The following is a 15,000-nucleotide window of genomic DNA, read 5'->3' as shown; positions in this document are numbered from 1 at the left end:
ATTGATGCCCTTATCTTGGATCCAATTCCAAGCGTATGCAAACGAAGCTCCTCGAAAAGGACGCTACCCTTACCCTTGATACTGCACTGGACATTGCCAGAACCAAAGAAGTTACCAGTAAACAAGTTAAAGGAATTTCCAGCGATGTTTCTACTCGTGTTGATGCACTAAACCATGGTCGGGCTTCTTCAAAAGCAGGAAATTCTCCCAGTAAGCCTCGCGGCCCCATCGTTCGTGTATGTGAATGTTGTGGCACGGAGCACAATATATCTCAACGATCTTTATGCCCAGCTTATGGATCAATTTGTGGTGAGAGAATCATTGGAGAAAAGTCTGTCGGGCATCAAAGTTTAGCAAAAGGCAACAACGTTCAAGTGGTGGTCGCCAAAGGCATTCTAAGGCACCTAAGGAAAAACCGAGTGCAGAGAAACATCTTCATAGCCTTGAAGCTCGTGATGAAATTGAAGACAGCCCTGATGTATCATTTCCAGATCAGCTGTATTTTCATACCTTATCCATCAACCAGGTCATGAAAGATGACACCCAAGCTTTCCTAGAGGTGGAAGTGGAGTCTGATCAGTGCATGAAAGCACTCTTATGCAAAGTTGACACTGGTGCTGAGGGGAACGTTATTTCATTAAGTACCTACAAGCTACTTTTTCCAGAGTCACCATGTAATGATAATGGTATTCCTACTAATTTATCACCATCCAGCACAGTTATATCTGCGTTTGGTGGACACCCTGTTGATCACTATGGTACCTGTGTACTCAAACTGGCTTATCAAGGCTCCTGTAAGCCATACCCTTTTCATGTTGTGGATGTGGATGGTCCAACCATTTTAGGCCTCTTGACTTGTACGGATCTGAACCTAGTTATTCTGAACTTTGGCATTACGACTCAGAAAGCCTCAAAGCCAAGCCCGCTGCCCCAACCTATTTGTGATCCAGACCCAGATGCCAAGGATTAACTGCTCAGGAAGTATGGCGATTATTTTCAAGGCATTGGATGTTTTCAAGGTGAATTTCATATCACAGTTGATCCTACTGTACCCCCCGGTCGTGCACCCTCCGCGCAGAATTCCGGAAGCCCTGAAGTAACCCTTGAAAAAAGAGTTGGATTCGCTAGTTGACCAGGGAATCTTGGCGAAAGTTACCGAGCCAACTGATTGGGTTAATTCCCTTGTCTGTGTCACCAAGAACACTGGTGTATTGCGTCTTTGCCTGGATCCTGAGGACCTCAACCAAGCCATCAAGAGGCCATATTACTTCACACCTATGCTTGAAGATGTTCTCCCAAAGCTTAATGGTGCAAAATGTTTCTCAATCCTGGATGCACGCAGTGGGTATTGGAACAATAGGCTAGACCAGGAAAGTTCGCTCTATACCACCTTTAATTCGCCGTTTGGAAGGTATAGACTTTTGTGATTACCCTTCGGTCTAATTTGTGCACAAGATGCTTTCCAAAGGAAGGTTGATGAAACTTTCGGTGATTTAGCGGGTGTAACTGGAATTGCAGATGACATTGTTGTGTATGGCTACAACAGTGACTTTAGTGACCATGATGAAAACCTTCGTGCTGTTCTCCGACGTGCCCGGGAGACTGGCCTACGCTTCAACTTGGATAAATGCAAGTTCAGGTGCACCTGCATTCCCTTTTTTGGTCATATTGTTGGTAATGACGGTCTTCAGCCTGACCCATGGAAGATTGACTCTATACTGTCCATGGATCCATCGTCCAGCCTTGCAGACTTGCAGTCGTTTCTTGGAATGGTCCAGTTCCTGAGCCGCTTTATTCCCAACCTGGCAACCGCAGCAGCTGACCTTTGGGGTCTAACAAAGAAGACAAGTGAATTTATCTGGGGTCCAGAACATCAGTCTGCTGTGGACCGGATCAAACAGTTGATCACAGCTCCTACACCATTGCAGTACTTCGACAGCGCCCAGCCCTTGACGATTCAGGTGGATGCCTCTCACAGAGGGGTTTAGGTGGAGTTTGTAAGCAAATTTGGAGTCATTACTCCAATATTGAGAGGGAGATGCTAGCAGTTCTTTTTGGCCTGGAAAAATTTCATTATGCTTATGTCAGGCCTGTTGTGGTAGAATCCGACCACAAACCTCTTGCGGCTATCTTCAAAAAGTACCTGGCAAGCGCACCTCCCCGCATCGCCAGGATGATGCTGCATATACAGAAGTATGATGCACAAATTAAGTACATCCCTGAAAAGGACATACCCGTTGCTGATGCTCTTTCAAGGGTCAGTTCCTGTCACGATGAAGCTGTACAAGGCCTAGATGTGTCTGTGCACAAGATCTGCCAAAATCTTAACGCAAGCCCAACAAGGGTGAGTCAGATACAGGAAGAAACTGCCAAGGATCCTACCCCATCAGCTTTGCTGGAAGTCATCATGGGTAGATGGCCTGAGAGGAGATCTGATTGTCCTGTCCATCTTCATGTTTACTGGAATTATCGTAACGAGCTGACTGTAGCTGATGGTTTGATCCTCAAAGGCACACGCATCGTTATTCCTAAGTCACTACAGCCCAATGTCATGCAGCAACTACATTATGCCCATCAGGGAGCTGAGAAATGTGAGCTCAGAGCGAAGGGGTCAGTGTTCTGGGCAAACATCAACAAGGACATTGATGAGCTGGTTAAGGGTTGCCCCCCATGTAAACGCCACCAGACGTTAAATGCTAAGGAATCCCTGTTGCCTCATGATGTGCCCTGGAAGGCTTGGCATACTTTATGCTCTGATCTTTTCTTCTGGAACAATATATACTGCCTGTTAGTAACTGACTATTACAGTAAGTTTCCTGTGGTCAAGAAGCTTACTAACACCCAGTCATCAACAGTCATTGCTCACCTTAAGTCTATCTTTGAAGAGCATGGGATCCCTAGCAAACTTGTTACAGATAACGGTCCCCAGTACATATTGTTGCCTTCCATGAGTTCAGCCATAGTTATGAGTTCTCGCATGCCACGTCAAGCCGCTCTACCCTCAGTCCAATGGTCTAATTGAGAGGACAGCGCAGACAGTGAAGGATCCACATATGGCAATGTTTTGTCTTCGTAGCACCCCACGCAGTCATGACCTGCCATCACCTGCAGAACTCCTGAATGGCCGAGTGTATCAAACAAATCTGCCAGCTGTCTCGAAGCTATCAGTCTCTGAAAATGGAGACACCAATGCTAGGCTACAAGTCAGACAAGATAAGCAGAAGAAGCAATGCGATAAAACAGCCAGACAGCCACTCTGTCCACTCTTCCCAGAAGACCGCGTTTGCATTGTTAATCCATCTAGCAATAGATGGGAGCCAGGTGTTGTCCAGCGCATTCCAGATACCCCACGCACTTACCTGGTAAGGTGGAGTACTCCGAAGAAACCATCACCATCTCCGTAGGACTGAAGAGTCTTTTCAGTTCTCTCAAAGTGTGGTCCCTGAGGATGTTCCTATTGCTGACTCTACCTTACAAGCTGCTGATCATAAAGAATGTGGATCAAGCAGTGATTCTGTTTCCCCTGGAAGTGCTGCCTGTTCTTCTGCTGAGCCAGAATCTGTGTCTCTTAGCTCAACTGCGGACCCTACTCCTGCCCCGCTCCATAGATCCAGCAGGAGGGTTAAAGTTCCAGGGAGACTGAACTTATGGGAATGCAATGCGTATCTTATTCTAGATTAGTAACCATCTTCTAGTCGTCGTTTTTACCCTGGAAAAGGGGGGATGTCGTGATATGGCTTAGTTTCCGGTTCTTGCCTGCGGTGAAACTATTTGTAGTGCCCAGGCCACTGCATGTCAAGCAGATATAAGATTGATTATTCATCGTGTATGTTAGTTTTGAACTGTTTGTTGCTTCGCTTCGCTTAGCCAATAAATGCATGTGTATATAACCAACGTCTCTCCTGTTCTTGATCGAGAACTACAATAACTGGATTATTTCAAGACTCTTTTATCTAGCTCAAGTTGCGTAATGTTGGCAGATTGTTATATAACTGGATTGGAAAAAGCCCTCTTGAACTACCGGTAAATGTATTGCACGTTGTTCATTTTGGGGTATGGAGAAATGTGCTACCATGCATGACGCACGTGAAGCATGAGTATTTGTTTGCACATTAAACCAATTGTTATCTTGCCCATTGCCGTTGTCAATGCTCGAACCCCCTTTGATATCTATCTTTCTCGACCCAGCTTTCCTCTGCTTCAAGTATTTAAGAAGGTGGCCAGAAACTTCAAAATGACTAAGAGACAATGTGCCTCCACCGTAGGCTAACTTTTGCCTTGTTTGTTACAAAGGCTAAATAGTTCAGTTAAGCTTATGCAAACAGAGAATAGCATTGATTAGTTTCCTCACTAACAAATCCAGGTTGGATCTGACCTTGGTGAGGAATGCTTTAGGTTCTAATAGCGGTATCAGTGCAGGACAAATCGCTGTTTTGCAATCTGTTGACAGCTGTGATTAGTTCAGCATTTCTACCGTTTTTCTTAGTGATAACTTGGGACACACTACTTGTATCATAGCTTGATCGTGAACTGGCGTGATTCCGATATCAAACCCTCAAACAGTCATGCAGTCAAGAGAGAGATCCCATTGTGTTCGGTATTTCTTTCAATAGGAAAATAGCCTTAGTTAAGGTGACTGGAACCAGTTTCACCACTTAAAGTGACCTTATTAGAAGGGTTATAACTACTATACTGTATTACCATGATAGTTAATGCATGGAAATGGTTATGAAACTCTACAAGCCTTTTTGTTTCATGTTTTTGTCTGTATTTTTGGCCTTGACGGTGCACAAAACGCACCCTTTTTTCGAGAATATAACCAATCATATCTTTCGATTAAATTATGCGTAACTAATTTGCAAACCCATGCAAAGCGATAACAATAGTTTGTGCACTGTCACGGTAAATTCAATATCGATTGCCACAACATTGTTGTTGCTTTTTAAGGTTTCATAACCAGTCCCTCAATTAACTATGGTATTACGTAACAGCAATGTTATGGTACCATATGAAGCAACAATTATTGCTTAACAAAATGAGCCCACTATTGTGACGTAACAGGTTACCATGGAAACATGAAAGCTCCCCCAAAACACCCATATCTCGTCTTTTACTTGCTTGTATCTCAAAAATGAACTGGGTGACCCCCATTTTTCTACTGTAGAATAGTAATTAGCAGTCTGAGTTAGAATTGGGAGCCACTTCAGAGCTACCTTAAATTTTCGAACAATTTAAGGTAGCTCTGAATTAGCTTCCAAGAATGTTTTCGCCGAATTTCTGAGATGTCCTAATCTCGTTTTGCTTTTTCTGTCTTTTATTCTGTGCCAGAAATGGATCCCTCTAAAACACAAACAAACGCAGGTTCAGACTATCAAGAGGAGATGATGAAGAGTCAACGACCGAGCTCACCCAAGTTCAAATCAGGTCTCTCTATCATGAGCTTCAAATTGACAAGCTTTCATCTTCCGTCGCCGAGATGAGTGAGTTTTTCCGTTTCTTCAAGACCAAGAATACTAGTGCAGAAGTTTCGGGAATCGAAACGGATTCAGGCACTAAACGCTCGGCTAAAGGAGACCTACCATTACCGCCGTCTAAGCGTGGAAAGTCCGGGCAAAGTACCCCAGCGCTCGTTGGAGTCAGTTACGACCCAACAAACAACTCTGAATCAGGCTCCTCTGATTCGATTCCCAACGATAGCCTCAGTGATTCTGACAAAATGGAGGCCTCAATTTTTGACGAGTCAACTAACCTTGGCCCAAAGGTGAATGAAGATTTGGCTACACGTGTTAACGACTCGTTTACAAAAAAGCCCCTGGAGGATAAAATGAAGGCTATTGTGGAGAAATACAAAACCCAGAGAATTGCGATATGCTTTGTGTCCCATTTGTTTGGAGAAGCTGGCTAAAAGCCGAAACCTTGCCATGCAAGACGTGCAGAAATGCATGCTGAACTCTGCACGGCCGTTAATTGAGGCCATTCAAATGACCAAGGTGAGCTGTAAAAACAAAACTCCAGTCGACTCAAAGCTTTTATTGGAATGTTTGCAGAATACGTTAACCTGTCTTGGTAACACGTCGTACCAGGCGTCAATGAGACGTGAATTTCTTAAAGGGGCTAGGTCCTGCTATTTTAGGTAATTTTGTTTAATTTTGTTAATTATGAGCTCTAAACGTCAAATTGGCAGAGCAAGAGTCTTTCATTTGCAAAATCACGGCCACATAACAGCTGAGAATGATTTTCCAGCTGTGTAAATGACATTTTGATATAGACTAATATCAATTTGAAAAAAGGTGGGCCGACATTTTTCAAATTTACCCAAATTCAATCCATTTCAATCCTCTCCAGTTTTGTCCATCCATGTCCCTTCTTGGCTTCCCTGTGTTTTGTTAGAGTTCTTCTATTGTTTTGAACAGTTATTTTGATATTTTAGTTAATTCTATGACCATTCGATCAGTGCTGAAGTTGCCTTAAATTGCGTGACCTAGCCACTTTAAACCAGAGCTGAGCAAGAAGTTTCGCTCTCTGTGCTCTTCTTCGTTACCACTGACGAAGTATTTGTTTGACGATGATCCATCCAAGCAAGTCGACGAGATTCCTAAGGCCAATGAGATCACGTCCAAGGTGGTTACCAAGAAGGTTAATTCAAGCAACAGGTCTGACCGTTGCAAACCAGGACCCCACAATGACAATAGATTCTTTTTTACGGGGTCGTTCCGGCTCGTACCGCTGCCGTCGGTACCACCAAAGGAACTCGAGATCATCAACCACGACCAGGTCCCACCAGGAATTGAAGGACAAAAATTAATTAAAGTGAGTTCTGTTGGACAAATTGCCACTTCTTTTGACAACTGGTGTCAAATAACCCGTGACCCTTGGGTTCTACAATGTGTTTAGGGCTATCGTCTTGATTTTGAGACGGCCCCACACCAAGTGTCCTGGCCAACGGCTCCTAACTTGAGAATATGTTCGGAAGGTTATCAATTTACTAGAATTCCTTGGATTTCCAATAAACCATGAAAAGTCTTGTTTACAGCCTACCAGGGAAATATCGTACCTAGGCTTTAACATAGACTTGTGCAATATGAGTAAGGTCACCAAAATAATTAATGCGTGTACTACTTTGCGTAATTTGAATTGAGCTTCCATTCGCCAGGTAGCCTAGGTAACCGGGCTTCTCGTTGCCACTCTCCCCGCTGTTCGGTATTAACAGTTATTTCATCGATCTGTGGAGGCATGCAAATCAACTCATGTTTCTTCAGGTGCATCTTATGAGGAGCTCGTTAGCATTACCGACAATGCATGCTCAGATTTGGATTGGATTATTGAGAATATCAGAGCCTATAACAGCAAGTCGTTTAGAACGCCTTCCTTTATTCATACCATAGAATCGGACGCTAGTAGCCTGGGATGGGATGCATGACATGTTGAACACCACACTGGGGGTCATTGGTCTCCCAAAGAAGCCAGACTTTACAGGCCTTCCGTATTGATTGCATGTCTGTTGAGGATAGCAAAGTAGCTTTTGTCATTAAGGACAGACTTAAAACGTCTAGACCCGGAAGCAATTCTGTTAAGGTTATCATTCCAGAAATTAAAAACGCCAGGGCTTTATGCCCTTGTTCTCATCTAATCGAATATGTTGCAAGGACAGAGAAGCTTCGCGTTAATACCCAACAGCTTTTTGTTTCCTATTGTAAGCCACATAAGGGCGTGTCTAGCAGTTCTTTAGCCAGATGGATAAAAACCGTTTTGGGAAAATCTGGTATTGACACCAACATTTTCAAGGCTCATAGTACAAGGTCAGCCGCCACATCTAAGGCCTTTTTCAGTGGGGCTTCTATTAAGGAAGACAGGTACCAGAATCCTCCATGGCTGAAATGATTCTAATTCTATAAATAAATTCCCTTGTCATACACTTTTGTCACATTGTGCACAATGACGTCATAATGTGGAGTAGGGATGAGGAGAATTGAAAATTAGACAAGACGTAAACTTACCTTGCAGGATAATTCTAATTCCCCGAGTCCATACAAAGCAATTGTGACGTCGGTCCACCCCTCTTTTCCACCCAGAAGACTGTGCCAAAAGTATGTAAATTACTTCCCTTTGTTTGGTCTACACTCAAAGAAAGAGGATGAATCCGGCAAGCAGTGGTATTATATACTGGTATCTGATTTACATAACTATAAACTTCGAAGAGTGGTCTGCTGTGCATGCGAAATAAGGGATCACACAATGACGTCATAATTGCTCCATATGGACTCAGAGAATTACAATTATCCTGCAAGGTAAGTTTACCTCTTGCCTAATTTTCAATTTTTGAGATATAAGCAAGTAACGACAAAATATAGGGAGACCTCTCGTGTTGCCAAGATTTTACATATTTTGATAATACCCATCCTAATGAGGTGTGCGGGTTACATTCAGTCGAAGAATTACGTTATGAATTATTGCTGAGTAATTCATTTTATTGTTTACGTCTTTGTCAATCATGTCCTATTGCTGCAGAGGGTGGCACTTAAAATGCTTTGCCTTAAATAAGGAAGAAAATGGAAGGCATAATTTTAACAGGATTCGTACCAATGACTTATAAATTACTAAATCAGATGCTATACTCACTGAGCAACAGAAGGGTCGGGAGAACTAAGCCATTAAAACTAGATTGTACACAAATTCAAACGCGTTTTTGCCGTCCTTACAACACTTCTAATACAAACCTTTCCGTAGTAACTTGAGGAAAACGGTAAAATTGAAAAGAGAAAAAAGCCGTTCTGTTGTAGCACCTACAAGAAAACACAAAACAAAACAGACAAACAAGGCAAGGCCTTTACAAAATCGACCAAAGTCTCATCAAGTTACCAAAGACCTGAATTTTCAAGCTTATATAGACCTTACCACGTTTTAAGACCAAAATAGCCTGGGAGATTGATGTGTAACATCAGGAGAGATCTCAAGGATAATGGACTTTAAGGTGTAGAGTGGAGAAGCGAGTGAGAAGGGACTGACTTCTGTGCATGCAGATCCCACACAGAAGTGGGATAAGGGGCATGTGAAAAAAGGAAACCTTATCATGCTTTAGCCGCACATTGATGGCTAAAACTGAGCAAAGCAGAGGGACTTTTGAGTGTTTGTAAAGATTAAGGCATCTGATGGCCAATAATTTTGGGAAAATAAAATACGTAAAAAGAGCTATATTGTCAACTGAAGGTACATGACAAAGGATCGACTAGCCAATTTTAAAGGACTAAATTTCGCAAGATGTTACCTGGCCATGTACCTTTTTCTTCAAAAATTTGTCTGCAATGTTTTCAGGAAATATCAGCTTGCGAGGAAAAGTAGGAAAAAATTAGAGTAAGATGTATGTAAAATTTAACACGCTAACGAGCAATATCCTATGTTAGTTTAATCCTCTGTCACATCTCTACACTTCTCAATCATAAACTCCTCAGAGGAAACATGTTTGTAAAATTATTCTACATGGAATGCCCACACAAACTGAAAATTACTTTGGCTTTCCCCATCTGCCAATACGGCAGCTGAAACAGCGATAAGGTCTTGTGAATTCAAGCCTCGGGGACGAAATTTAGTAATTAATAGATCATTTCTCAGTTGCTGTATGCCTCAGTTTCAAAGCGAGTCCTGGTGCACACCTATTCAAATGGTAATGAGTAGCGTATTTTTTATGCAAATCAAACAAATCTCCCTTACAATTGTTGAGCACAAAGAATCACTTTGAAACCAAGACAAACAGTTACTCGGAAATGGCCCATTAACTAAATTAATTGAGCTCTAACCTTGAGAGGGCAAGAAACTGGATGATAATCTCATTGCCTAGCAGTTGATCCTTTCCCTCACTATCCAAACTTATTGGCAATTCCTCTCTGGGATCGATGACATGCGGAGGATTACCTCGACGATCAACGATTGGTGGAAATCCAGCACTGGCCAGGCGTGCATAGGCAGCACGGGAAATTGTTGTTGGGCCACTAGAGAAACCAATAGCAAATCATAAGTGAAAGGTTAAAGGTTAACGTCATTCCAGATAACGAACAATTATAATTATCATTCAATGAAGAGGTGGTAAATACAGTGTTTTCACATGACGTCGTGGTAGCCATGTTGGAGGGGTGAAATATTCTTTTGGGAATTGAATTCTATTTTTATGAAAATTCTTCCTTTTGTTTTAGTAGGCAAATATGGCTGCTGGTCACATGAGTCAAAACACTCTATTTAACGAATTTCAACGACACCAAGACTTGAATAAATAAGTGTTGTTCTATATACCACTCATTACAAAGGCCAAAAGAATTGAGCACCGGTGTGGCTCAGTTGGTTGAGCACTGGGCTGCCATGTGGGAGGTCATGAATTTGAATCCGGCCGGACCAAAACTCAGGATCTTGAAATAACTGAGGAGAAAGTGCTGCCTTTGTAATTACATCTGCAAATGGTTAGAGTTCAAGTTTCTTGGATAAGGACTATAAACTGGACTATAAACCGTAGGTCCCGTCTGACAAATACCTTCAATGTTTATAAGTTCTCAGTGGGACGTTAAAGAACCCACACACTATTCAAAAAGAGTAATGGATGAGGTTCCCAGTGTTGTGGTATGAGTGTGTCCTTTCCAGCAGAAGGGGCCAGTAAGTAAGAAGGACTTTGCCGAGTGCTGGGACATGTAGATGTAGACGAAGAAGAACTACGATTACGCATTTTGTTTCTGTTCGGTAGGAAGTGAATAGTCCTTTACTCATCACTAACAAAATAACCAACCAGACCCCACCAGAAAAGCACCATTGCCTTGTATGTGTGGGAATTGGAGAAGACAGTCAAAACTTTCATAAATTCTCTTCATCCAGTTTAATGTAGCAGATCATATACTCACTTGCACAGCATTTTTACTTGTTAATTAAAGATAAAACAGTTTCCCTCTTGCAAATAAATATGGGCTCCTATCAACATATTTATACGGCATGATTGTCTGAACTATACTTGTTGCTCGATAGATGTCAGAAACTAAGCAGTTTATTTGTGCAAAATTTATACCTTTTAAAACATTTTTTTTTTGTTTAAAAAAAAAAAAAACGCTAAAAGATCTTGCAAACATTTCTCACTTTCCTTGAAAGTTGAGCTTCAATTAAGCTTTAGTGTATACTGGGCAAGAACATCGCCACTGCCGAATAAAGTTACGCCCTGCCGGGTCGAGTGTTTTTTTTTTTTTTTTCAGGAATTGGTGAAATCTTGGAATTTATCAGTCGTTGAATGAGTGATCCCTAGAAGGAATTGCTTAAGGGGTTGATCAGTATACCTCCGTGTACCCAATTTAAACATTTACTTGAATCTCTGCAAGACCTGAGTATGACAGCTCTTCCTTGTTACTTTATCCTACCTAACCCAGATTGCCATTTGGTTGAAGGTTCAGTGCAACTGAATGTAAAAGAAATGTATACCAAAAAATAGAAGTAATTACCTTTGGTAACCTGTTCCAGTGCTAGTGAGAATAAGAGGCGCATGCGTGGAACTGTACGGTACTTCAGATAAGTGAGCGACCGGGGTAGGGGCACTAGGACGCATGCTCTTGGGCGTATACTGGTGAGGAAAAAAAGGGTTCAGGTTAGATATGCATTCAGAGCCTGCCGACTAAAGCCTGATCTTCACTACCAATGCAAGCTCGATCAACATACCAGACTCAGTAAACCGCTGTCCTGGGAAACGCCCTCCTTATCTCAGAGTCACACAATAAATTAACGTCAGAAAAGAGGTTATCCGTTCGCTTCACGACTGAGGTTGCGATGAAGGTTTATCTTTCAACGTTTTCCAAGCTTTTCTTTTTCTTTTCAGTACGGCCGCTACCATCTAATGGTGCATTAATTGTAGGCCGGAATTGACAGTTTCAACTAAATTTTAATTGTAACGAACAAGACAAGTAACTTTTCAATCACTTTTCAGCCTCTGATATGGCTCTTTAAATCATAGTCATCATCTCGTGCACCGTATGATCGCAAGTAGTGTTGCAAAGCTGTTGCATGAAAGAAAAACGACTACTTCTACTCAAAAAAATGCGTCCTCTTTCACCCTTTGCCTCCCGATTATAGGTTTCTTGTCTAACGCCAGACAATGTTCCTCGTCATTCCACGGGGCACCCCCTAAGAGAGAAAGGGCTGAAGTTGCAAAATCCTCATATGTGCAGTCAGTACTCACTCTCTCGTAATTTACCTGAAAGAATGGGTCTCGTGGAGGCACAGCTGGGTAATCCTCTGGCATCCTTTACGGAAAAAAAAGGAAATTATTATCTTGGTTGGACTCAGCTGTGATTTTATCACTCAGACAGTTTTAGTCTCTTTAGTATAGGATAATCGCATGAAACAGAACTATTTGTGCATTCGTCATTGACCAATCAAGAAAGCAATAGGCTGGGAAACTAGTTGGAGGCAGTTGGGATTCTTAACAGTTGTTGAATGTTCTGTTCTGTCGTGTTTGTGATTCATTGACCCTGAAAAGCCCCTATGAGGAGTGGTCAATTAAGTATGTATTGTATTGCTTGGCAATGGGCCAAAGGACAACTCGAACGTGAGCTTTTCAGCACACACATCTGATGGGGTCCAGTGTGTGGCGGGTCTTCAGGTCACATGGTTTGTTGGTAGCTCAGTTTGTATTTTGCTATCTGCCATTGCCTGAGCTGCCTCTCCTTCCCACCTTTCAAAGATATTTTTGCACGGTTTACTGAATATGCAGGAAAAGCAGATCTTAACAAGTGTTATTGAAATCCAAAAAGAAAATTGGGGGTAACCACACATTTTTTGAAGATAACTAGAGAACAACATTAATTTTCTAAAAAGCGTTAAAGCACAATGCTACATGTATGTATGGCATTCTTTTCCAAATTGAAGCTTAATTATTTCTGAAAAATGCATGGTTACTCCCACTTTCTTTTTGGATACCAAGAGCACTTGCTAAGTTCTGCTTTTTCCACATTGTGTTGAACCGCGCAAAAATATCCCTGTATTAATAAGTATCACCCATAGAAAATCCAAGTATCTCTTCTCGTCACAAAAAGATAAGAATGACAGAATTCTTTTCACTTTCACTTTCCATCCTCATAATCACGAGGTCAAGAGTATCATTCTTAATAATTTTAAATTACTCCAAAATGATCCCGAGACTGGTAGAATCTTTTCGCAACCTCCACTTATTTCATTCAAACACGACAAAAACGTAGGCAACATTTTAGTTAGAAGCGCACTGAAAACTAACGAGCAACCTGGCACTTTCAAATGCCCGCGCTCACGATGCAAAACTTGTCTATTCTTTCATAACACTAGCAAGATATCGGGACCTAGGCGATCTGTTAACATCACCGATCGTTTCACATGTACCTCCGCAAATGTAACTGCATAACCTGTACGTTATGCAATAAATCATACATTGGCGAGACAGGTAGACGACTAGGCGATCAATTCCACGAACACCTCGATCAATTTATAACCTCCATCAATTCTTTTCATCCGGCTCTTAAATATACCTGGGAAATTTCGGAAACTTCATTGGCTTTCCTAGATATTAAAATTTCGATTAGCGGCAACATGTTATGTACCTGTACAAGCCTGCGTGCAATCAACACATCCGTGTAAATCACGATCTGGGCGCGTAATTAGGCCTCCCAAGAGACTATGAAATGGTGTTTCGGCGTGTAAATAAGCCTCTCTAGGGACTCCGAAACAGTATTTAACAAGATGTAAAGTGGGCGAAAACATCAACTGTAAAAGAAGGAAAGTGCTGAAGAAAAAATATGTGTATTTGTTGAACGAGTCTTTACCTTTTTTGCCGTTTCGAAATGGGCCCGTACATTTTTTGATAGCAGTGCGAGGTTGGTTCGTTGCGTTCGGCTGCTCAATGAAAGGCAAGCAATGGAGTGAATATGATTACACCAGGAGAAACGTTTCTTGTTCCACAGAATCTAGATGAGGCGGAGACATTAGTAAACAAGCTAACCATCGAGTATTTGAGAACTTTCTGTTTCACGTTTGGGCTATCGCAAGATGGAACAAAAGCAAGCCTTAAAGAGCAACTTATGGAATATTACGCGGAAAAATTTAAATCGTCTTTAGGGCCTCCAGTGCCAATGCCACGAATAAGACATGGGGCTAAAAGTCCTCAAACAACCGAAAAGAAATGTTGTTCCCTTCAGCACCAGTCGACGTTGAACAAAGGATCAATAAATTGGAATTTGTCGTTTCTCAAATGAGGGAGTACATGGATGAATCGCTCAAGCAGTTTCGTGTGTCTTTAACGGAATCCATTAAAGAGTCTACTGAAAGAATGGTGCATACTTTTGACAAGCCATCTGATGGAGACACAAGAATTGACACAGGTTCGGATCATTTTGTCCCTGATTTAAAGTTTGTTGCAGAGAATCGAAAGTTTAATTTCCTGGAGAAGAATGCAAAAGGAGTGTGCGAGGAATTAGAAAAATTGCTTCACACGGAAGCCCCTCCCTCGAGAATAGAAAGTCAATTAAAGAGGTTGAATAAATACGAAACTGATTGTCTGCATTCTGTTGAAGAAATTTTGGGGAACGTTGAAGAAGATTCAGTGATTGAAGATTGGAACGAATTTCATTCAGGAATCCTAAGAATCTCTGGAAGGGCAGAACAATTTATCGCCCAAAGGGGAGCGAAGTATTCTTCAAATGAATACTCTGAGAATAACACAGGTGTTAACCTGCCATTGTTACAGTTGCCCAAGTTTTCTGGAAATGCATTGGAATGGTCAGCGTTTTACGATGCATTTCTAGCGTCGGTTGACTCTCATAAAAGACTTAGTAACGTGCAGAAGTTTACTCATTTGAGATCCAGTTTGAGTGGCAGAGCGTATAAGTGCATTGAGGGTTACGCGGTCACTAACGATAACTATCCAAAGGCGTTGCAAGACTTACGAGGTCATTTTGGGCGGAAGCGTTTGTTAGTGAACGAACTTGTCAAGTCCATTTTGAATTTGGATGTTCA

At 41.8% G+C, this 15,000-nt stretch overlaps 1 protein-coding gene and 1 pseudogene across 1 annotated transcript in view; one reads left to right on the top strand and one right to left on the bottom strand.

Annotated features, from left to right (window-relative positions):
- Nucleotides 1-2,046, top strand: part of LOC138050958 (uncharacterized) — a 2,445-nt pseudogene extending 399 nt beyond the window's left edge.
- Nucleotides 1-15,000, bottom strand: part of LOC138051835 (nephrocystin-4-like) — a 139,378-nt gene that overhangs the window by 65,123 nt on the left and 59,255 nt on the right. Inside the window, exons 14-17 of the mRNA XM_068898121.1 lie at nucleotides 12,212-12,260; nucleotides 11,466-11,584; nucleotides 9,795-9,986; nucleotides 8,718-8,783 (exon numbers count right to left, since the gene is read on the bottom strand). Of these exons, the coding sequence (XP_068754222.1) occupies nucleotides 8,718-8,783; nucleotides 9,795-9,986; nucleotides 11,466-11,584; nucleotides 12,212-12,260 (426 nt within the window). The remainder of the gene's footprint in view (nucleotides 1-8,717; nucleotides 8,784-9,794; nucleotides 9,987-11,465; nucleotides 11,585-12,211; nucleotides 12,261-15,000) is intronic.

The sequence above is a fragment of the Montipora capricornis genome, chromosome 6 (assembly GCF_036669925.1).
Source record: "Montipora capricornis isolate CH-2021 chromosome 6, ASM3666992v2, whole genome shotgun sequence".
NCBI lineage: Eukaryota > Metazoa > Cnidaria > Anthozoa > Scleractinia > Acroporidae > Montipora > Montipora capricornis.
The sequence above is the reverse complement of the archived record's forward strand: the minus strand, read 5'-3'. Positions and strand labels throughout refer to the sequence as shown.